This window comes from Vipera berus (genome assembly GCF_964194415.1).
Source record: "Vipera berus genome assembly, chromosome: 1".
NCBI lineage: Eukaryota > Metazoa > Chordata > Lepidosauria > Squamata > Viperidae > Vipera > Vipera berus.
Genome location: NC_138202.1, coordinates 180,970,379 through 180,993,733, shown reverse-complemented (window position 1 = coordinate 180,993,733; position 23,355 = coordinate 180,970,379). Strand labels below are relative to the sequence as shown.

At 40.8% G+C, this 23,355-nt stretch overlaps 1 protein-coding gene across 1 annotated transcript in view; it reads right to left on the bottom strand.

Annotated features, from left to right (window-relative positions):
- The window catches only part of CPS1 (carbamoyl-phosphate synthase 1), a gene marked incomplete at its 3' end in the record, with an annotated part of 181,118 nt that overhangs the window by 49,965 nt on the left and 107,798 nt on the right, over nt 1–23,355 (bottom strand). The window contains exons 22-27 of the mRNA XM_081313498.1: nt 17,515–17,656; nt 12,846–12,911; nt 10,156–10,219; nt 4,228–4,409; nt 2,930–3,124; nt 2,336–2,403 (exon numbers count right to left, since the gene is read on the bottom strand). Coding sequence (XP_081169624.1) covers nt 2,336–2,403; nt 2,930–3,124; nt 4,228–4,409; nt 10,156–10,219; nt 12,846–12,911; nt 17,515–17,656 — 717 coding nt within the window. The remainder of the gene's footprint in view (nt 1–2,335; nt 2,404–2,929; nt 3,125–4,227; nt 4,410–10,155; nt 10,220–12,845; nt 12,912–17,514; nt 17,657–23,355) is intronic.

Below are 23,355 nucleotides of genomic sequence, written 5' to 3'. Positions count from 1 at the left end.
CTCTTGCAATCCACATTAAGAATGGCAAAGTGCTGATCACATGATTGTGGCTGCCTTCTTGAATTTTTTGACCCCCTACTGCCCCCCCAGCCTCCTGAAAAGATAAAGAGTGCCCAGTTTGGAAAAAAACAGGTACAGAAGTTTTGGAATTTTGTTTAAATTCTGGTTTCCCCGTGGTTAAATATTGTCTATAAATGTGTTGCATTTAAAACTACACAATATCTGCCTCTCCTCTGGAAATAACCCTGCTAATTTCAGACCACAAGGATGAACCTTATGTAAAAAAAAAGTCTTACAAATTGGATGACAAAAAGGATTGGTTATACAGCAATGTCAGTGAAATCTGCAATCTCCATTAAGGCATCCTTTTTTTCTTCTCTTTTTCTTTTTCTTTTCACAACTTACAAAAAAGATGTATTATTCTAAGACATCTGCCATTTTTGCTTTGGGTATTGTTCCTAAAACAGCATCACAGATGATCCCTTGCAGGAAATAGTTTGATTTGGAAACCATGTATAAAATCTACTAGTGATTTCCATGGCCATTTCAAATGGCACTGCAAATTGCCATTTAGTGTGCTTCTTTATATCATATCACTGTAGGCAAATATTGGCTCCAAAACAGTAATTGGAAAGCCCTTGAAGAATCCTTTTATACAATTAGAAAGTAGATTTGTTAGTCATTTGAATCCACTCTTTTTTATTACACTCCATATCCTGCTTTTGGGGAAAATATGCAAGAACTCTTGCAATTTTTTCAAAGTCTGCATTCTACATTTCTACAGCCAACCAAAGTGCCCCAAAATTGACAGGGTTCCTTCCTTAATCTGGACTACTTTATAGAAGTTCTGGTTCAGTTTGGAACAACTACAAACTTGGTTCAAAGCAGGCCACTTGAACTTGATGTGGGATCCAGCTGCATTATATCAAACAGGATAATATATTGTAAATAAATCCCTGCTTTGGGGGATGGGTAATATGTAGAACCTTCGTGATATGCAACTTAATTAACATTTGTTATTTAACGTGCTGCTTTTCCAGATATTAGTGGCTAGAGCTAATGTTTATATGAGTCAGGAAAGGATAGATGTTGTTCCAATATGTCCTTAATATGCAATGGACATAGTCATGGATATTTGAGAGATTAAATAAGCTGCTGAACAGACAAACAAAATAAGCCCATCTGTAGGAACATTGGCTACAGAGAATGATCATTTTACTGCCAGTACCTTCCAGGGCCTTGAAGCTACAAAACTCAATTTTCCAGTTAAGAAATCATCCTTTCCTGGCATTGGAAAGAGAGATTTTGTGGACTATTTATAGGAACCAATTTGACGGTGTTGTTTTTCAGCTTGAGATTCAAGCCATAAAAGGCCTCAGAATTTCTCAGTATAAGCTCTTAAGGCCTGGTCAGTCATGCCATCAAGTACACCATAGTGTCAGTAGCAATCGTGAAAGGCCTTTCTTGGTATAGACTGATTTGCTCAGAGAAATGTGAACCAAGTGAGTAGAGAGTAAGACAGTGAATGACTCTGAATAAGTTCTAGGCAAACTAACTAAAAATGAAGCAAAGATGTAGAAGGAAGGAAAAAAAGGAGTGGAAATAAACATCAGATGTTTATTGTATCATATGTACATGAATTTGTTTCTCCTATGTATATACAAACACACACACACAAGTTCATGGATAAATTCTGTTAACAAATATGGTAGCTAAATGGAAAGCCCATATTTGGAATCAATGTCTTTTAGTATGCTGGATATGTTTCGGGTCAAAGAATATGTGGGCATGATTGCCTTTATCTGCTGCTAACATTGGATTTTTTGAAGCATCTAGGTAGCCACCATTGAAAAGGGAATTAGAAGCATTATTTGATCCTCCTAAACTTCTATTGTGTTTTTGTGAGTATATGTCCGAATCTTTTAAATTAAAGATAAGAGGAAAATGAAGACACAAAAGAGAACAGTTTTAGGGATAACAAATAGACTCTACAGTTAGCTGGGTATAATAAGGATACCAGGAAGCAGATGATCCCAAACCTGCATTGATAAAAGTGGCAAAAAATAAGCACAGTTCACAGTTTGTGTTTGAAGAGTATACTTTACCTAACATATCTTAAAGTTTTCATGACAATGTTAAATCTAAAAGGCATATTTCCAGTTTACTAAGCAAGCAGCCAACAAGATAAATATTTCAGTCTTTACATTCATTAGATGTCCAGCTGCTAGATGGTAAATCTGTTAAATTTCTAAGTATGGCACTTTAATATCACAATATATTCAGTTTAATCAAGCAAAGCAAGAATTTCAGCTTGTGCTTATAGAACATGCTTTACCTCAAAACATACGAAGGTCTCAACAAGCAAGGGTAGCCAACTGAGTTTGCAAATTCCACAGCATCTTCCTAAAGAATTGGAAAATATACTTTATTTATAATATTGTTAACACTAAATATAACCTTCCCCATCCTGAAGATTTTCATATCACTGCATTTGGATAAATCTGCAGAAAACGTGAGTCCTCCAACATTTTCTACTTCAATGAGGCTCAAACTCATTACTTGCAATTCTGCTAATCATTCTTTCTTTCTAACTTTTTAAATCAAACTCTCTGACAAGGAGGATGACATGAGAAAAAAAAAAGTTGCTGAACCATCTTCCTATGGGAAAGGAGGCTTTTTGTTATTTATTTTTTTATACTACAACAGGGGTCTTCAAACTTGGCCCTGTGGACTTCAACTCCCAAAATTCCTGGCTGAGGAATTCTGGGAGTTCAAGTCCACAAGTCATAAAAGGGCCAAGGTTGAAGACCCCTGTACTACAGTATTGCCAAAGAATAAATGCAACCTTCCAATTAAGCAGATAAAAATTATGTCATGGATGTTGGCTTCAACTAGTGATTAAATTCAGATTCCAAATAATTCTACCCACCAAGGAACTGACTGCTTTCCAGGGTGCTTGGGCCACCTGCAACTCATCAAGAACAGCTGAGAATACAGATCTATCTTCTGCACAATCAATCTGCAGTGGATTGGTTCCCATAATTTTAGCTCCATTTCTGTAAAGTGGCACAGCTAGGTTATTTGGGATCTGCCCTCCTACAGAGATGATGCAGCCATCACATGCCTAGGAGCAATCCAGAGACAGAATGTTACATGCAACATTTGCTAACAATTGCAGCATTTCATTTCCCCAACAGTAGGTCTCTCAAAATGTTTGGAAGCAAGGGAAGAAACTCTTCAAGCTTCTGGAAGAATCCTTCACCTCCCTCCACCAAAATCCATCCAAAAGAATTGGGTACTCATTGCAGCTCCATATTTGGTTTATCTAAGCTTTGCAACCAAATGCATGGTGGTAAGGCAATATGATAAAATCTTATTTCATTTTTGAACAGATCCCATTAATAATAGTATTGATAGCTGTTTTTTTAAGTGCATCCATCCTCATATCCACATAAACCCAGAAGCATCTCTTAATGAAACTAAGATTCATGAATCTCTAATTACATGATCCATCTCTATCTTTTCAGAAAAGCAGCTAGTCTTATTTGCAAATGGTATCTCTTACATAGTCAAGCTGAGAACTCTTCCACTGGTTTCCCTGAAAACAAGGACAAAACTGAGCAGGTATTGTAACTTTTTAGGATCGCCCAGAACTTTCAGAAACATGGCAATATTTGTTTGTTTCAACCAATTTGCATTTAAAAAAATACAACAATTTTGAGCAGTTCTAACAAAGGACAGACTATCACAAAAAGTCAACACATCTCATGAAGTTATTATAATGTCCCACATACATACATGTGTGATGTCCTTAAGTTTATATTTCGCAGTTGAAAAATTACATCCTTATCAACACTATTGTCCTCAAGCTTAAAATTAAGCATGTGTGTAATTGCTTTCATTGTCACAGGTTGAAATTAAGCCCAGCAAGGGCAGGACAATTTATTGCATAAATAACTGAAATAATTAAATTAGCTTATAAATATTGTTCAATATGTCATCTTTGAAACACAGTTATATATTTATTTGGCATTCATTATTTAACAGTTGCTAGGATTAACTATGTGTTGTAAAATATGATGTCAGTATCTAAAACTAGTAACTTTAAGAAATGCCCTGCTAAAAGGGGAAATAAAATAAAATAAATATAAAATGATTTAGCTTATTTTATGAGGTCTTGATCTTCCTTACGTTGAACATATTTGGACCATTTTTAAAATGAATTACCTCTTGTTGGTAAATGTCCAAGATTCTCTCAAGTGATAATTCCTCAAAGTAAAGTCTGTCACATTCATCAAAATCGGTGCTCACTGTCTCTGGGTTGCAGTTTACCACAACTGTCTTCTTGGAGAGCTGACGCAAGGTGCGGATGCAAGAAACAGCACACCAGTCAAACTCCACACTACTTCCTGCCAAAAAAAAAGAGTTGGAGCTTTTAACACACAAAGTTAGGCAGAGGTTTTAAAAGCAACTGCTATGTCAAGGTCAGAAGAAGAAAGTTTGCAGCTGTAACATCATGCCTGCATCCACTGACAATATGTATTACCTTGATAAAAGAAGTGCCTTTGTGAATTTCTGGGTAGTTAATAAATCCACTGAATAGCAGCTTCTTAAAATTAATTTAACATATGATGGGTCAGGCTGCAAGCCATTTATATGTCTTAATAGAAAAGGTTTATCTAAAACCATAGCTAAAACATAATGAATAAATTTATTTTCTGCCCAGGCATTCACCATATTTGTGGAAAATATTTATGGGTTCTGCCTTACATTTGATCTCCACATTTTTGGTGGAATTTCCAAGTGGGTTTCATATATAGATATATGTACTGTGCACTCAGTTCAGGAAATCAGATATATTTTCAGCAGAAGCTGTCCTTCTAAGTATATTTCATATCAATGAAATATAAAAGTAGTTTTAGTTATTTCAAATCTCAACTAAATACTAATGCTAGTTAACATTATTTGAAGTAAATGTTAATGCAATACATATAAATATCAATTCTGTTAAAGTATAAAGAAAGATAAATCAAAAAGGGGGAGGATTGCTATGAAAAGTGAGGAAAAGAGAAGATCCCCTGGCCATTTGCTATCATCACATCTTTATAATCCTTAAGATTTATTTCTATACAAGCTTTTTTGGATTTCTAAATTACAATATTAGAAGTTCTCTGTTATGTATGCAGGCACCTGCATAGCAACAGCCACCAGGGGTCGTTGGTCTGAACGGTTTTGGCGGGAAACCTAGTTTCGGCGGGAAACCTAGGGCCAACCCCATTGGCTGTCCACCTACCTGGCTAGGTATTTAAGGAGGCCAGGTAACCCTCATTCTCCAGTACACTACCCCCCCAATAAAGAGCTGAACACGTACTCCGGCTGGCGTCTCTTCCTTGCGTCGGACCCACTACATTACAGTGGCGACGAGGATGGGATACTGCCGACAGAAGAGCTGAAGTCACTAGGGGAACGCACCGCACGCTGCAGGAAAAGAGGAATCTTTCCCTTCCTCCCCAACGCGACTGCCAGCCACCGCAACCGGCCACCACAAGACACCGGCCCAGGCCGCCACGCGAGCAACGGAACCACACGCCACAACGACCGACGAGATGATGGCACGAGCTGGGCAACCCCGCGAGTTCGACACCCGCCACCTGGAGAAATGGGCCTGGTACCTGTCACACGTCGAGCTGTACATGAGGTTTAACCAAATCTCGGAAGACGGCTCAAAAGCGGCAGCCCTGCTCTGCCTAGGCGGACCCGCACTCCTCGAGGTCGCCGCTAACCTGTTCACCCCAGAGGCCATCGATACCGTCTCGTACCGGGACCTTGTCGCTAAGCTGAATGCCAATTTCCAGCCCCGCCGGTCCAAGTTGGCTGCGCGATCCCAGTTCGAGAAGAGGGACCAGTGTCCTGACGAGTCCGGGGCTGACTTCATCGCCGCCTTACGAGAAGCCGTCGTCACCTGCAAGTTCTCGAACTTGGAGGAGCGGCTACAAGACAGGCTGGTTTGTGGCCTATGGGATGCGAGGCTGCAGGAGCGCCTGTTCGAGAAAGAGGAGGTTTCGCTCCAGGAAGCCCAGGACGCCATCCTGGCCCACGAGGCGGCCTGCGGGGCCGTCCAGGTGGTCCAGGAAGCCAAACCCGGCAGCCAGGCAGCCAGCATCCACCAGCAGGTCGCCTCAGCCGAGGGTGAACAGAGCATCGACCTCCTCCAGCGGAAGTCGACCCCCGACCATCGAGGCGGATGCCTGGACAAGCCCAGGCCCCCTAGCAATGCAACCAACTTGCTGAAGTGCGCAGGGTGCGGCGGAACCCACGTGCGCAGCGTCTGCAAGTTCCGGTTGGCCACGTGTTGGGCCTGCAAGAAAACAGGCCACATAGCCATGGTCTGTCGTAGCCGCCGCCCCTGAGAGGAGATCCATGAGCTGCAACCGGAGGAATCGCCGTTCGAAGGTACTGGGGCCCTGACCAAAACGCGAATTGGCTACGTTGAGAGCCGTCTGGCCATCCACCACACGGGTAGCCGCCGGCTGCTCAAACCCAAAATTAGACTAACAATCCACTTGCAAGGCATTCCTTGCAGCATGGAGCTTGACTCAGGATCCACGGTCTCCATCATTTCAGACGAGACCCTTAACTACATTAATGGCCAGAGCAAGCAGCAGATTAAATTATGGCCTACAAATTTAGCCCTGACCGACTTCCAGAACTCGCCGGTCAAGGTAAAGGGGGAGGCCACCGTTTCCGTGGGGTTTAAGAGTCGCGAAGAGCACCTGGTGGTTGTAGTGGTAGAGGGCCGGAGAGCCAGCCTAGTCGGCCTAGACTGGTTTGAGGCCCTGGGAATCGTTGTCTCCGGGATCCACCGGATCCAGGAAGAATCCATCGAGGCCGTCTGCAAAGAGTTCGCAGACGTCTTTGATGGAACGCTGGGCAGGTACACAGGGCCCCCCATCTCATTCAAATTAAACCCGAACATTCCCCCCCATTAGGGTCAGGCCACGGCGAGTTCCCTTCACGCTCAAGCAAAAGATCGAGTGCGAACTGGATAAGCTGGTGGCCCAGGGAATCTTAGAGCCCGTAGATGGGGGGGAATGGGAGACCTCGATAGTCACCCCACTCAAACTCAATGGGGAGGTGAGGATTTGTGCCGACTACAAGTGCTCAGTGAACCACGCCCTAAACCTGCATGGTCAGCCACGTTCTCGCTTCCCTCCAAGGTGGCACCATCTTTGCAAGGCTCAATCTTGTGCAGGCGTACCAGCAACTCACGGTCACCCGGGCAACGGCTGATGCCCAGACGATAGTGACTCACAGGGGAGCATTCAGGGTGAACAGGCTGCAGTTTGGGATCAGCGTAGCTCCTGGCATCTTCCAGGAGATCATGGAGAAGACGCTCAGGAGCATTCCGAGGGTTTGTCCTTATTTTGATGACGTCCTGATCGCAGGAGCATCAACGGACAAACTGGCAGGTAGGCTGAGGGAGGTCCTATCCAGGCTGCGCACTGCTGGGCTCAAATTGAAGAGGGAGAAGTGCAGCATAGGGGTCCAATCCACAGAATTTCTGGGATTCAGGGTAGATGCCAAGGGAATCCACCCCACAGAGTCCAAAGTGAGGGCAATCAAACTGGCACCCACACCCAAGAACAAGGCAGAGCTACAGGCATTCCTGGGCCTGCTTAACCTCTATCACACATTCCTTCCACACAAGGCAGCCATTGCAGAGCCACTTCACAGGTTACTGGACAAGCAGGCAGCATGGGTCTGGACTTCTGCCCACGACCAAAGTTTCAGAGCCTTAAAAGTACTACTGTCGGATAAGTCCACAGTAACCCACTTCATCGAAACAAAGCCCATATGCATCACGTGTGATGCATCCCCTTATGGTGTTGGCGCAGTACTAAGTCACCTCGAGCCTAATGGGGCTCAAATCCCCATAGCCTACTATTCCAGGACGCTGTCTGGAGCAGAGAGGAACTACGCCCAAATTGATAGGGAAGCCCTGGCAATCGTGGCCAGAATCAAGAAGTTCCATGATTATCTGTACAGCAGGGAGTTCACTGTCTACACAGACCACAAGCCCCTGCTAGGCCTATTCACAATGGACAAGCAGACCCCCCCAAATACTGTCCCCCAGAATGCTCCGGTGGTCCATCTTCCTTGCAGCTTACAATTGCAAGCTGGTGCACAAGCCAGGGAAGGAGATGGCAACGCAGATGGCCTAAGTAGGCTACCCATAGACACCACTGAACCAGACCCGGCACCAGCGACACAAATCCTAGCCCATCCAGGGGTGGTCAGGATGAAGGCACTGGCCAGAAGCTACCTCTGGTGGCCAGGGCTGGACAAGGACATTGAGGATCGGGTCAAGGCCTGTTATACATGACAGAAATCCAGGTCAGAGATGCCTCACGCCCCAGTGCACAAGTGGGAAGCCACACACACACCCTGGTCCCGCATTCACATCGACTATGCAGGGCCGTTCCAGGGCCAACTGTTCTTAGTGGTAGTGGATAGCCACTCTAAGTGGTTGGAGGTAGTCCCTGTCCCCAACATGACCTCAGCAAGGACAATCCAGGTGCTCTGAGCCCTCTTTGCCACACACGGTCTCCCCAACGTAATTGTGTCTGATAACGGGCCTCAGTTTACTGCTACTGATTTCCAGGCGTTCTTGAAGGCAAATTGGATTAGGCACGCCACCTCCGTGCCCTTCCACCCATCGACTAACGGGCAAGCTGAACGGATGGTAAGGACGACCAAGGACGCACTCCGGCGCATCATTAGCAGGGACTGGCACCACAGACTGGTGAAATTCCTGCTTGCCCAACACACTACACCATGCGTTGCCACCGGAAAGAGCCCAGCAGAACTACGGTGGGGACGGCGCCTCATCACCAAGCTTGACCATTTGCACCCCAACCGAGTGGCAGCAGAGACAAAGAGGTCCTCAGCATCAGCATCATCACACAGGGTTCTCAACGTGGGGGACCTGGTTTTGGCAAGGAACTACGGGGCAGGGCATCCATGGATTCCGGGGACTGTGGTTGAGAAAACTGGGCCTCTCTCCTACATCGTGGGGGTGGAGGGGGATCGACACATAAGGAGACATATTGACCAGCTCAGAGGAAGGGTCCCTGAGTACACCAACCACGGCCAACAGGACTGCCACACCCCAGGGGAGGTCCACCCCCCAGGGGAGGTCAGCCCAACCAGTGGCGTAGCGTGGGTTGTCAGCACCCGGGGCAAGGCAAGTAATTTGCACCCCCCCCTCCACAGTGGGCAGCGACCCGGCGGCTCGGATCGGATTCGCACAGCCAGCACTGCAGTGAGAGAGAGTGAGTGAGCCAGGCAGGGGCAGAGAGCTGCGAGTGCGAGCGCACCCCCCCAGATGTTGCGCCCGGTGCGGCCGGCCCCCCCTGCACCCCCCACTCTACGCCACTGAGCCCAACCGAAAATGACTCAGAATTAGAACTAGAGGAGGATGGCCTCCTACAACCAACGCTGCTCAACCCAGCACAAGGGCATCGCAAGCCCGCTACCCAAGTCCAGGGCCAAGCCACACCCAGATGGTCCACCAGACCCCACAGGGCACCGGCATACCTAGCGGACTATGTGTGCAAGTGACCACCCCACAGTTGCATTGTATTAACACACAGTGTATATAGTTATGTAACAAGTTGTAATATTGTTCTATAGTTGTTATGTGGTTCTTCTCTAAGGGGGAGGGGTGTTATGTATGCAGGCACCTGCATAGCAACAGCCACCAGGGGGCATTGGCCTGAACGGTTTTGGCAGGAAACCTAGTTTCGGCGGGAAACCTAGGGCCAACCCCATTGGCTGTCCGCCTACCTGGCTAGGTATTTAAGGAGGCCAGGTAACCCTCGTTCTCCAGTACGCTACCCCCCAATAAAGAGCTGAACATGTACTCCGGCTGGCGTCTCTTCCTTGCGTCGGACCCACTACATTACATTCTCCATCTGGAAAACAGTTATTTAATTCTAAAACCTACAAAATGAAATGCTTGAAGACACTGAAATAGCAATTATTTGGCATATAGTATTCAAGTACTACAGGAAAAGATATTACACAAGAGAGTACCAACTAAAGAAAGTTCTTAGTTGGAAAAAAAAGTGAAGAAGCTATAGAAGCAAGATTTACCTATATGATATGGTCCACAGCCCAGCACCATCATTCCATGGTCATCAAATTTTACATCATGTTCCTAAAATATAACACAGTAAACGAAGTCACCAGAATTATTGTCAGCAGTATCCTTTGGGCTCATGGGAATAAAACATTTCTGGCTCACAGTTCTTAGTCTAAAAATAAAACTGTAAGGGCTTAATTTGATCTTATTTGCTTTACTTTATTTTTATTTTTTTAATATAGGGTTCTTTTAAAGAAGTTGGTATAGTTGTATAAGACACAGTCTAGGGCTTGCTGAAAGATAATGGCATGAATAAGGACCTAGTAAGGAGTGTTATTTGGTAGTATAGTACTGTAGTATTACTATTGACTTGTGGAATACTGGAATCACAAGGAATGCTTGTAGAGGGCGCAGCCCAGTGGTGGGATTCAAATATGTGAACAACCAGTTCTCTGTGTGGATGCTGCTTCCGGAAGTCCATTTAGCTACCAGTTCTGCCAAAGTGGTGCAAACTGGCTGAATCCCACCACTGGCACAGCCCAAGATGAAGCAGAACCTTGGGGTTATGATGCTGTTAACCACTTTGTTGCTGAAATTAGAGTTATGGAAGGGGACCATACTTAAAAATTCTTATGGATGGGAGATACTAAAATTCAACTTGTTTCTTGGAGTAGCTGAGACTTGATTATGGTATTCATATGACACCCATGATTCAGTTCAATGTCTGTAGTTTGAACAGGGCCTACAGCCTATACTGTATAACTGTGTCTACGTTAGTACTATAGTAGTAGGCTATTCAGGGACGCGGTGGCTCAGTGGGTTAGGACGCTGAGCTTCTCGATCAGAAGGTCGACAGTTTGGCGGGTCGAATCCCGAGTGCCGCGTAACAGAGTGAGCGCCTGTTACTCGTCCCAGCTTCTGCCAACCTAGCAGTTCGAAAGCACGTAAAAATGCAAGTAGATAAATAGGGACCACTACGGTGGGAAGGTAACAGCGTTCCGTGCGCCTTTGGCGTCTAGTCATGCCGGCCACATGACCACGGAGACGTCCTCGGACAAGCGCTGGCTCTTCGGCTTTGAAACGGAGATGAGCACCGGCCCCTAGAGTCGGAAACGACTAGCACGCATGTGCGGGGGAACCTTTACCTTTACCTTAGTAGGCTATTCTGATCAGGTAATGTTATTTTTTTTATCCCAAATTTCTTGTCAGAAGTAATAGTCTCCACATACTCATTGAAGATTAAAATGAGCCAGGAGCAGTTCCTTACTGTAGCTCTTTGTCAGAATGCCAGAAATGTGTGTGTGGGGGGGGGATGTTTAAACAATGTGTAACCTGAGACCTTGTTTGGGTGATAACCAGAATCTAAAAGTAACCCAACTTGAAAGAAGCCATAATCTGTTACTATGGTCTTCACCATAACACAATAATGGTCACACATTAAGTCCAGCCATAGCCACTGAGGTAAATAAACTTACATGTACATTAAGATCATACAGGCTAAATATTTGATCTGTTACTGTCATTGCCTGCTGAACTCTTTCTGACCTCCACTGCTACTGGACGTCCCATACTAACTGATTTCCATTTCATCTGGCCTTGACTCAGATTAATGACTGTTCACCCTACAAAAATATTGCATAAAAAGTTAATTATCTCTGCCATGCTTGGCTGAAAGTCTATCATGATTCATCTTGCTATCTTTGATGCTATCATTTTCCAGTACTTTATGCCCTACCTTCTCAGCTTCTTTAGCTTAGAATGGTCTCCATTTTTCTTTTTGCTTTTACTGTTCAGTTGCCTTTCCCGCAAATAATTAATTACTGGTCAGCAACTCTTTCAAACATAAATCCCAGATTGATTTGGCATTACAGTTCTCTAGTATTTCTGTGGATGCCTAATGACTCAGTGACATGCTAGCAGAAGTGTAATACTGGGAAATAATACTTCCCACAGAATCTTTATTGAAGAAGTTAGCTCATCTCCTCAGCCAAACTCTGTCATTCGCTCAATAACCATTCTGCTGCATTCCTCCAGTGCTACCTAATTCTTGAAGCAATCATCCTCATCAAAACCATTTGTACAAAGACCAAGAGAATTAGTGGGGGTTTTTTACTATACAATTTATTGTCAATAACTAGTATGAAATGAAATGGGACAGTTTCACCAATTGCACTTGTAACGTATTGGACTCCACAAATTTATTTAGCAGCGAGAGGTTAAATTTCCTAAAGAAAAAAATCTTTCACAGTGCAAACTGGCAAGTAAAACTTATAGCTCTGGGATCCTTGGATGTAAACCACCCAGAGTCACTTTGAAACGTGATGGGTGGCAAATAAATTTTATAAATAACTAAATTATCATCATCCTCTTTGGCCATCTGCAGCAAAGAGAAAGGGTGTATATTACTGTAGTTGTTCACAGAAGATAAAACTGTGGTGCTCTGGGTAAATTCTCATTCCTTATCTGTCTACTATTCTAGTTCAAAGAGACCTTAAAGCTCCCAGCTATATTTTTAGTTGCTCAGTAAAAATAATAGAAAATATTTCCATCTCTACTCCAATGGGATTATGCCTCTGCCAACTGCTGTAAACTATAACTGCCTACAGAGTGAGTGAATTTGAGTTGCAAGGTCAATAGATACTAATGGGAGAAAATACATCATAATACACAATAGTGTAACTTAGTAAATGATAGCACTTACCTGACCATTGTAAGTGACATAGAGGTAATTAGTTACAGCAGGATATTCTCCTGCCAGCGTATCTATCTGTAAAAGAGGGGAGACTTGTCAGTATGAAAAGAACTATTTGTCAGGCTCATGCAGTATCATTCCTTGCTTGTCCTGTTTCTCTCTCTCTCTCTCTCTCTCTCTCTCTCTCTCTCTCTCTCTCTCTAGAGAGAGAGAGAGAGAGAGAGAGAGAGAGAGAGAGAGAGAGAGAGAGAGAGAGAGAGAGAGAGAGAGAGAGAGAGTGTTTGTTTGTGTTACCTTTCTTTTCAGGTACTTACTGACACAATACAAACAACCATCAGTCAAATGTTATTTTAACTTAATAATTTCAACTTAAGCACTAACTGAAATTCATTGCCTCCTTGTTGATGCCTACATACAATAATATGTATGCACAAGAGGCTTTGGAGACCACCGAGGTTTGGCCAAGAACAAAGAGTCTTCAAAGAATAAAACTAGAGGAATCCGTCAAATTTATTGTCTAATGTGGATGAAGAGTGAACCATAAACCTGGAATGTGGTTGGTTGGTCCTCCTCCACACAGTAACACTGCTCTCATTTTAAATCAAAACTAAAAGAAATCCTAGATTGTTTTTCTGCATAAAAATGTGTAAGATTAACCATCCGTCATCCTTCTGCTTTATTTATTTAATACATTTCAGGCAATAGAACCCCCCCCCCGATTCTCAAATGGTAGTGTCATGCTTAATAGTTATGGAGGGAACTTTCAAATTCTTTTCTTGATATCTGGATTAGAAGTTTCAAAAGTCTACATGGTTCTGCTGTGTGCAGACTTAACCTAATAAACTACCTTTTTGCCAAATGTGGATAAATACATTCCTGATTTCTCAAAAGGGAGTCCCATTTTATTCAATGGGGTTTGCTCTCAGGTAAGGTGAGCAAAGCTAATGCTCAGCAATAAATGTGGTTTTAACATTAAACCTATGCCATGATTAGCTGCAATTGCAGCTTGTTTTTCATGTATCCATATCACTTCTGTAACTTTTGACCCTTTATATATATCTTTCTGAATTAGAGCATAGAACACAATCTGACCCTGTAGTAAAAAATATCTTGTTCTGACTCTATAGATTTCCTTTTTAATTATCTTTTGGTTCCTCTCTCCACACACACACACCACAGAGAGACAGAGAGACTTGTCAAAAGATAAATTGATGCTTGTCATTCAAGGAACACTTTACATTCACCAATGCTGCAAAGCCAGAGCACTACAAAAATTTCCATGCTTGCCTTAATGGGACCAGAATGTAATGGAAGTGAAGCAAGAAAGGGGACAGTATTTGGACAAGCTTTTAGGTGAACATGGATTCACCAATAACTTCAAGAGAAGTCAATAATCTCTTAAAAAGAAGGAGAAAAGCACATAAAACATCCATTTCAGTATCCCTTAACTGAACAGCAATATGAACACATTTGAAAGCAACTGTGGGACTGTCACAAATAGCTGAGAAACATATTACACAACCATAATAAATTCTGAATGAACCTGTAATGATGGAACACTTAAAATACTGTTCTACAGAATGATAGGTAAATGGAGTTACACATATTATGGTCACAAAGAAAAATGGATCATCTTTTTTACTTCACTGCTTAAAACCAAAACAGAGGAAATGGCTCAGTTCAGAATAAGGTGGAAAAGCAGATCTACCTTTCATTAAGTGAAAATTATTTAATGTTATTTTTTATTTTGACAAAGAATATGCATGATTGAATGTGAAACGATCTCTGTTGAAATAGACTGATGCTCGGATATTAAACAATGTAGAGAGACAGCTGGCTATCTTGGAAAAATCGCTTGGTGACAAGAAGTGAGAGGATGCAAATCCTATAGATCACATGTTTGGCTTCTAAGGCTAACAAATGTAGTGTTCAAAACACTGAGTTGTATTGGTTTTATTGTATAGCAAGCCAGATGACCATTTATGACTATGTACTGCTCGGTGTGCCCAAGACTGAAGGCTGATTTAAAAAGAAATAGATCAGTTGTTAAATCACAGAACACCTACTTGGGATGCTTCAGCTATTTCCAGTCATGCATTATTTTACCTATTTCCAATTTGAATCAGTGAAGTCATTATCTAGGAGAGACTTCTGTTGCTGAAAATAAAGGCTAGACCTGCTGGGTAAATGTAAAGTTTCCCTCAAGCACATTGAACAGATGTACTCATACAGTTTTCTTGGCAACAGTATGGAAGTTGTTTGCCATTTCCTCCTTCCCAGGGTGTTTTTTTTAACTTCCCAGATTAGCCAACAGCCCTTAACTGTCTCATATCCACTAGAAAGCAGGCCAGACCCTGCTTGGCTTGTAGCACTGAACAAAGTCAGCCAGGAAGCTAACTTGCTGGATAGATGTGAAACGTTTTCACCATGTCATTCAGAACTCAAAACAGGCTATTCCAAGTACACCAAAAGTGGCCCGACTTCAAAATGAGCCCTGAATGTTTCAGCAATGGTAGATTTTTACAAGAACTTTCAGAACAAGCCTTTCAAAAGTCAGAAGTGAAGTCAGACTGCTTCTGGAACACTTGATATCCTAGCATATATCAAAGTCAGGACATTCCATGACAGAATGTTTCTATTAACTGGCTTTGGGGGTCATGTCTTTTATAGGATATAGACCTACCACTTTACCTCTTCTCTCTCTCTCTCAGCCTAAATGTTTCTAGACAAACAAATTTAGTGAAATCACAAGTTAGCATGTCAATGAATCATTGTTAATTCTAAAGAAAACTAATTATAAAAACATGGACTGGATCTGACTAATCAGGGAATTTTGAAGTGAAACAGTTTCTTGTGGTAGAAGTAGCCAATGATGAAATTGGAACCTTATTAAAAGAAGAAGAAGAAGAGGAATCAGAACTTTATATGGCAAGAAAAAAGTCAGAAAAATTGAAGCAGGAATTAGCTTCAATTTGCAACCTAAATGAAAAAGTACTACAAGAACTGATCACTACATTTTTCTGGGACATTTAGAAAAAAAGCAAGCATTTTAATTAGTAGATTTATTTTTTTTAAAAATCCAGTAAATAGCTCAGGGAAATAAAAAGGTAACAACAACAACAAATCTTGGAGGGCACTTGGAAAATATTCACATTGAGAAAATTCCCATCTATCAATGCCAAAAGCCACATTTCTTGGATCTGCACATATACTACACCAATACATTACAACATCCTAGGTGTTAGGGAGACCTTGATGTGTATGAAGGCCACATCATCTGAAGAACTAGTAGCTGTGATTTCACATTTTTTATGTAGTAGTAATAATAATAGGAAGACAAATTTGAATGTAGCTTGGATTGATTACAGGAAGGCATTTGACTCCCTGCCATTTGACTGAATAATCAAGTGCCTAGAACTAACAGGAGTCAGTAAAAAGTTTGCACAGAAGCTTTGTGTAAAGATTGATGGCACAACGGAAGACACGGAGTGGGTGAGTAGTCACTGGGAGAGGTTAATATCAAGAAAGGAATCCTTCAAGAAGACTGATACTGTACTGTACTGATTCATTTGTCAACAATACTGAACAAATCAGACCATGGCCATCAAATATCAAAAACCTCTGCCAGGCTATTCCATCTCCTTTTACATGAACAATTTGAAGTTTTATGGAAAATCACCATTTGAAACAGAATTGCTACTCAACAGTGTCCATATATGCAGCCAAGATATTTCAATGGAATTTGGACTGGACAAATGTGTGACCAAAACAGAACTAAAAGCCCTGGTTAGGAAGACCAGAAAAATAATGACAAAAAAAGTCATGGGCTTCATCCATGCAGCAATGTTGACAAACCATAGATGTGCAAGGAATGTTGCAACTACACCAGACAATTGAAGAAGAAAAAATTCAGAAATATATCTGTGGTGCACTGAAGCTAATATATGCCGAAGACTTACTGAACATTGGATAGACCAAACTGGCCTACAAGAAAGATCAAATGAAGAAAAGAGACATAGCCAAGCAAGGTATTACAGGGCCAGTACACACACACACACACACACACACACACACACACACACACACACACACACCACAGCAGCCAATGCAGATAATAAGAAGACCTGGCAATGGCTAACAGCAGGAAACTTGAAGAAAGAGACAGAGGTGTTAATTCTGGCTACACAGGATCAAGGCTTAAGAACAAAGCCAGAATTGGGAAGATAGCAACAGATAGGAAATGCCACAAGTTGAGCTGTGCATACAGGTTCACTGGCCCGCCACTTATGCAAGTCCACTGGCCTGCTGCTTGTGTGAATGCATGCTGGCCCACCACTCATGTGGCCCGTTTGTGAAGCCCAGTAGTGGGCCATGGTCCAGGGGTTGGGACCTCTGTGCTAGAGGTTGCATTCAATATGCTGGAGATGAGTAGAGGATGTAATCTTCCATTTCTCCTCTCCAGAAATTGTTGATGGCCTATTCTCGCAACAGGGCAATTTTGCAATATGGGTACACCCTGTGCAATCAGGTTCTTGTAAATAGGAACACTGTTCTTGAGAGATGAAAAGTTAACAATGTCAATGATTATCAAATGTACATACTTCTAGTTGGCGTTATATCTTCAGTGTTTACAGCAAAATAGCAATAATAGTAGCAGCTAATGGATATGCATTTATACCTGTTTCACCCAAGGGATTATGTTCTTCTTGATTCTCAGTTCCCTGCTCTGAGTTTCACTCAGTCCCAGACATTTCCCAATCTGCTTATCTGAGAAGCCGATCTGCTTGGCTCTCCTCAGGCTTTCTTCTGGAACAGTGTCACTGTAATCAACATAAAACATAAAAAAGAATGCATAATGGATACAGGTTTCATGTTCTGCTCCTATATTTTTCAGCCTCAGGAGAGGATGAAATGTACATGGAATAAAGTGAAAAGCAGAAAAAATGGGGGAGGGGAACCAAACTCAAATCTTTCCTTATTAATAAATCCAATACACTCTCTTAAGCTGCTGAGTGCTTAAAATATTGCTTTTTCCTTGGAGAAAGTATGTGATCCAGAACAATAATTGGCTGCTAACCCAATTATCTGGGATATAAACAGTTTTCTCTGAGGTCAAGTCTGACATGTAGCTTGTCAAGAGATTCAAAACTACTTCCTTGGGTATCTTTCACAAGTAAGCAATTCTGGAAGGAATTCTTCCACTGTTATATTATACTCTTTAATTCCAAAAATGCAGAGATTATATTTACTATCATTTTAATAATTTATTAATCAAGACAATGCTTTAAAAAGCATCATAAAACATTAAACATTATACACTACACAATTCAGTTTGTATTCTTAAAATAAAAGCAGAAATGGTAGATGTACCCAATAGTTATCTCATACCTAATCTCTTAAATATTCCTAATCGATTTATTCTATCTGAGTTTATTAAATCTATTGCAGTATTAAAACATATTTTATATTTGTTTATACTTATTTTTTTACCTAATCCTAAACAATACATAGCAGTTTTCTCTAAAATATCATTATGTGCGTCCAGTTTTATATAACCCACCCTCATTCCCATCTCCTGGTTGTTAAAATCCTGTTCTTCTCTCACAAGTTCTCTTTCCACCAGCAACTTTTACCCGCAATATAAGGACAATCTGTATATTCATCAACATATTAATACTGTATGATAATCACATCAGTTTATTATATGAAAACCTCTGAAATTATTTCTTTAATAATATTGCGCCCATCAAGGTTTCCACCTTCTCATACTTTCTGCCTGAAATAATTGCTAGACTTAAATTGTCATTTTAAGTTACCAACTTTAAGTATGCACAGCTGTTCCATTGTGAAACGACTGGAAAAGTAAAATAGCAGTTTTAGGGTGATGAAAGAATTTGCAGGTGTGTTTTTAAAGACACTGTTTATAATTTTTAAGAAGTCTTGTAGAACAGATAAAGTGTAAGAATAATGTTGTAGACAGATACTTTCTGTTTCTATCCTCAAAAAAAATATAGAGAAACTATAAATGAGGCATTATTTTAGAACTAACTATTAAGCATTATGTCTGCAATTAACAATTCATTGATTACTGGAAGCCAGAGAAATATATTAGGAATAAATCATGCAGATCACATGCGTATATAAATCAATTTAGATTTACTAATATAGTAAATCATGGGCATGAGTTCATGATTTACTATAAAGCTTTTCTTGATATCCTTATAGACAAGACAGTAAAGTATACATTTAAGAAATAAATTCTGGATCAAGAGCTGGTTAAGGAAGTGTTCTCAATGAGTTCTAGTTAATGGATCTATGTTACCATGAAAGAAAATCTTCAGTAGAATATGGCAGCATTTTGCTCTGAAGCCTGTGCTACTCAGTATTTTATAAATGTTCTTAGCAGGTATAGCAGATAATATAACTCTAGTCTCATCTCACATCAGAAGCTAAGTAGGGTCCGCCAGTTTAGGACTTCAGCCAAAAAATGTCAGGGCTCAGGCTAGATACCAGTAGGAAAGTTTAGTGAGGGAGTCATAGGGTACAAGAAATCATAACCATGAGAGAGAATTTCCTTGACAGCGCTACCTGTGATCTGATCCAAGTAATGGAAGACAATCTGAATTTGAGCAAACAATGAGACAAGGCTGCTAAAAAAAATCATGTAGTCTTGGTTTCATTCACAATAGCATCATTTCCCAGACTTCTCCTGCTCTTTTCTATTAGACAAGGTACACTGAAATTCATTGTCAACTTCTGAGTTCCACATCTTAAGAAAAATATCAACCACAGAAGCACATCCAGGGAAAGGAAATCAGGTTTTGGGGGGGGAGTTGAGATGGGCTGCAAACAATGTTTACATGAAATATTAAAACTTGATTTGTTTGGCCTCAAAGATATCAAAGAAAAACTAGAGAAGAGTCTTCAAATATCAGAAATTGAGAATTGTTCTCTGTTTATCTGCTGTTTTGCTTCACTTTGCTTTGTTTTGGAGCTACATTTTAACAAAAGAAAAAGAGAACAAAGCTTGCATAGATTTTGAGCTCTTTTGCTTCTTGTACATCTTGTTAAGAAGGTCCTTGCTTAGAAATTTAACTTTCAAATAAATAGGCTTCACCACTTACAATTTGTTTCTCCTTTAGATCTATGGTAAGGAGCTTGAAAAGCTTGTGAAAGCCTTTGGTAAGATTTCCCTACACATACGATAAAGAAAAATGACTTCCTTTATAAAGTTGTAGATGTTTTGTAATGCATAAAACAATTTGTAAGTGGCGTAAGCAGGAGTAGAAGCATGAAAATAAAACCATGCAGGGATTACAAGATGACCCTGGAGGAAAAGGTGACAACAAAAACCAGACTATTGTCTTTTCTTTGGTGTGAAGGAAGTGCAAGTCATTTTTGCACTAGTAAACTAGGTAAAGTATCTCACCCATACTTCTAAGAAAGTCTCACTTAATTCAGACAATTCAGATAATGCAAAGTAACATGCTTAGAATTATCCTCCCCTCCCTGTCACTGTTTTCTGTATTTTAGTAAGAATGTGTGCCTAATGAAAACAATTGATGCATATACTGATTGGAACTGGATACTGATTCAAATATACTATTTGAAGTTCAATTCCCCAAGTGTTGATCACTAAAGTATAATTTAAAAACTTACATCATCATCATCATCAGTACTACTACTAGTAGTAGTATTTATTAATTTTTTTTACACTGCCCATCTCTGCTACAAGGTGACTCTGGGTGGCTTTATATTATAAGTAAGATAGAATGACAATTTGCAAATGAATAAAATAAAAAACAAAACAATATATCAATTGGTCACCACTAGCTCTTAAGGCAAGTTCACAGTTCATTATGATGCATTGCTTAACTTTGATATACAGTAAGTATGGTCTCTGGACACATGGGCTTGTGCTCCTGTCTTTTTGCTGCCTCAAAAACATTCTCAAGAATAAAGCACTTTCCATGTAAGAGAATTTTCATTTACTATACACTACCTGCACACACTACCTGTAATGAATGTCCCAAAGGTGCTTATTTTTTCAAAAGGCAACTGGACTTTGTTTTTCCTTGAAGATGCTTCACTTCTTTTTCAGTTCTGACTTGGATGAGAAGTAAAACATCTTCAAGGAAAAACAAAATCCAGCTGCCTTTGAGGGGGGGGAAACACCTTTGGGACAACCATGACCTAGATCAGGCATGTCAAACTCGCGATGTCACGTGATGATGCACAACGTATCGGGACGGTTTTGCCATTGCTGGCAATGGGGTGGGCGCGGCTTCCACATGACGTGTCCAGCCCATGGGCTGGCAGTTTGACACCCCTGACCTAGATGATTGAAAATCTCCACAGACATATACCTGTAATGAAATGCATATTGTGATATCCCAATACTAATCATGTCTTCCATACTTGTGTCCAATATTATGACCCAAGTGTAGATAATCTTCAACTTACAACCATTCATTTAGTGACTGTTCAAAATTATAACAGCACTGAAGAAAGTTATTTATGACCATTTTTCACATTTACAACTGTGGCAGCATCCACATGGTCGTCTGATTAAAATTCAGATGCTTGCCAACTGGTTCATATTTATCATGATTGCAGTGTCCCGGGGTCATGTGATTATCTTTTGCAACCATCTGACAAGTAAATTCAATTGGGAAGCTAGATTCACTTAACAACCATGTTGCTAACTTAACAACTGTGGCAAGAAAGATTGTAAAATGGGGCAAAAATCACTTACTGTAACAACTGTCTCACTTAGCCACAAAAATGTTGGGCTCAATTGTGGACTTAGTTTCTAATTTGACATCATTGTTGACAAATATCAGAATTACTGTATGTGGGACACAAGCAACTTTCTGCACAGTCATATCACAGCTCCATCTACCTCAGAATGCCCTCTATTGAGGATTGGAAAATGATAGAATTAAGTACACTGGAAAGTTTGATTGAGGTCAGCATTAAAGAATTTTTAATGTATCTATGTACTTACTTACTCATAGGATTTCTAGGCTGCTCCAATCAACCAACTGTGAGCAACAGGCTACACCTCCCACTTCCAAACCCTATTTTGGTTAAATAGATGGCTAAATATTCACAACTAAAACTAAATTAGAACAATGAACTACATATGGTGTAATAGGAACACATAAAGATCAGAAATTAACATTCTAAACACAAATACGTTTTGGTGCTTCATTGTTTAATAGTAGGAGCAACGAAATTGCAACCCCACTGCTCCCAATTATTTTGAAAGTCTGCTTACTGAGGATTATAACTTCTACTTAGATTTGATACACAAAGTAAATCCCCGGCCTCAAAAGTTTAAGTGTAATTTTAAGTATATCCCTTTTGCACCAGACTTCAATTGGTGAATCCTTTAATTTTAATTAAAAAGTAAACCTCACAAGCCTTAGTTTACAATTATCTAGCATCAGATCTGATACCGTATGACCCCTGGTCATTCTGAGAAGTGCCAAAGAATGGAACAAGGTGTGGGAAAAGCTCATTGCCACAGTAGATATTTTTCAATTGTATTTCTTTTGTTTTAATACAATGCCAGAGTCCAAATTAGAGTGAAACAGATGTTTGAGAAGCAATCTAAAAGCTCTTCAAAGTTTCAGGCAGTGGGTTTTCGGATCACATGTCCTTTTCATTGTTGAAGATACCACAGACTTAACTGGAAATTATTTGCTTGGAGCAGGCAAGTGCTGTGTACTGCCTAAATATTGTTCTGTGATGCAGATGGATCAACCTGACCAAACTTGGAATTCAATTGGCATAACATGAGCACACACATTTTACGAGGCAATATGCTCTCTACATCTTTATAAACATGCAGGTATGTTCACCCTGTCACTGTCTTAATAAGGCTAAATTCACTTTTCCATTTTGTAACTAATTGAAACGTTTATAATGCTAAGAGGCAGTGATCAATATGCTCTGCATCATTTTGTTTTCTATATTTGCTTACCCAACAGGACAGTTTGAAGTTTAGGCTAAAAAAAGGTGCCCTTAAGTGAGACAATTAACCATTTTACACACTGCATTAACTGTTTAGTGGTTAGCTGGTGCTGCTTATTCTCTAACAAAAAAGAATCCTCCTGTGTTTTCCTCTTTATAAACAATGCAGACTATTTATTCCCTTTACACTCACAGCCTCCTTCTCTTTTCATTTTTGAGGACAGATCTTTATTGCTGCAAGGCGTTGTTTTGTTTTGTTTAAAATTCTACCCTACCTTCTCTGAAACTCCATCCACTCACATTTCGTCTTGAATAATAAATGATAAAAGGAAATGGAATAAATTCTCCTTAATGAGGAAATTTTCTCCTAGCACAGAGGAACTGAGGAAAATCTATTAACCGACTCAAGGAATGCTTTGCAACATTACAATTACTGAAGGGAGCAGAACTCTGCAGTACAGTCTTCACATCCGCTTGACTGATTTTCATCTGATCCACTGGTGCCTGTGTAATACCAAACCATGTTGCAATATGTAACTGA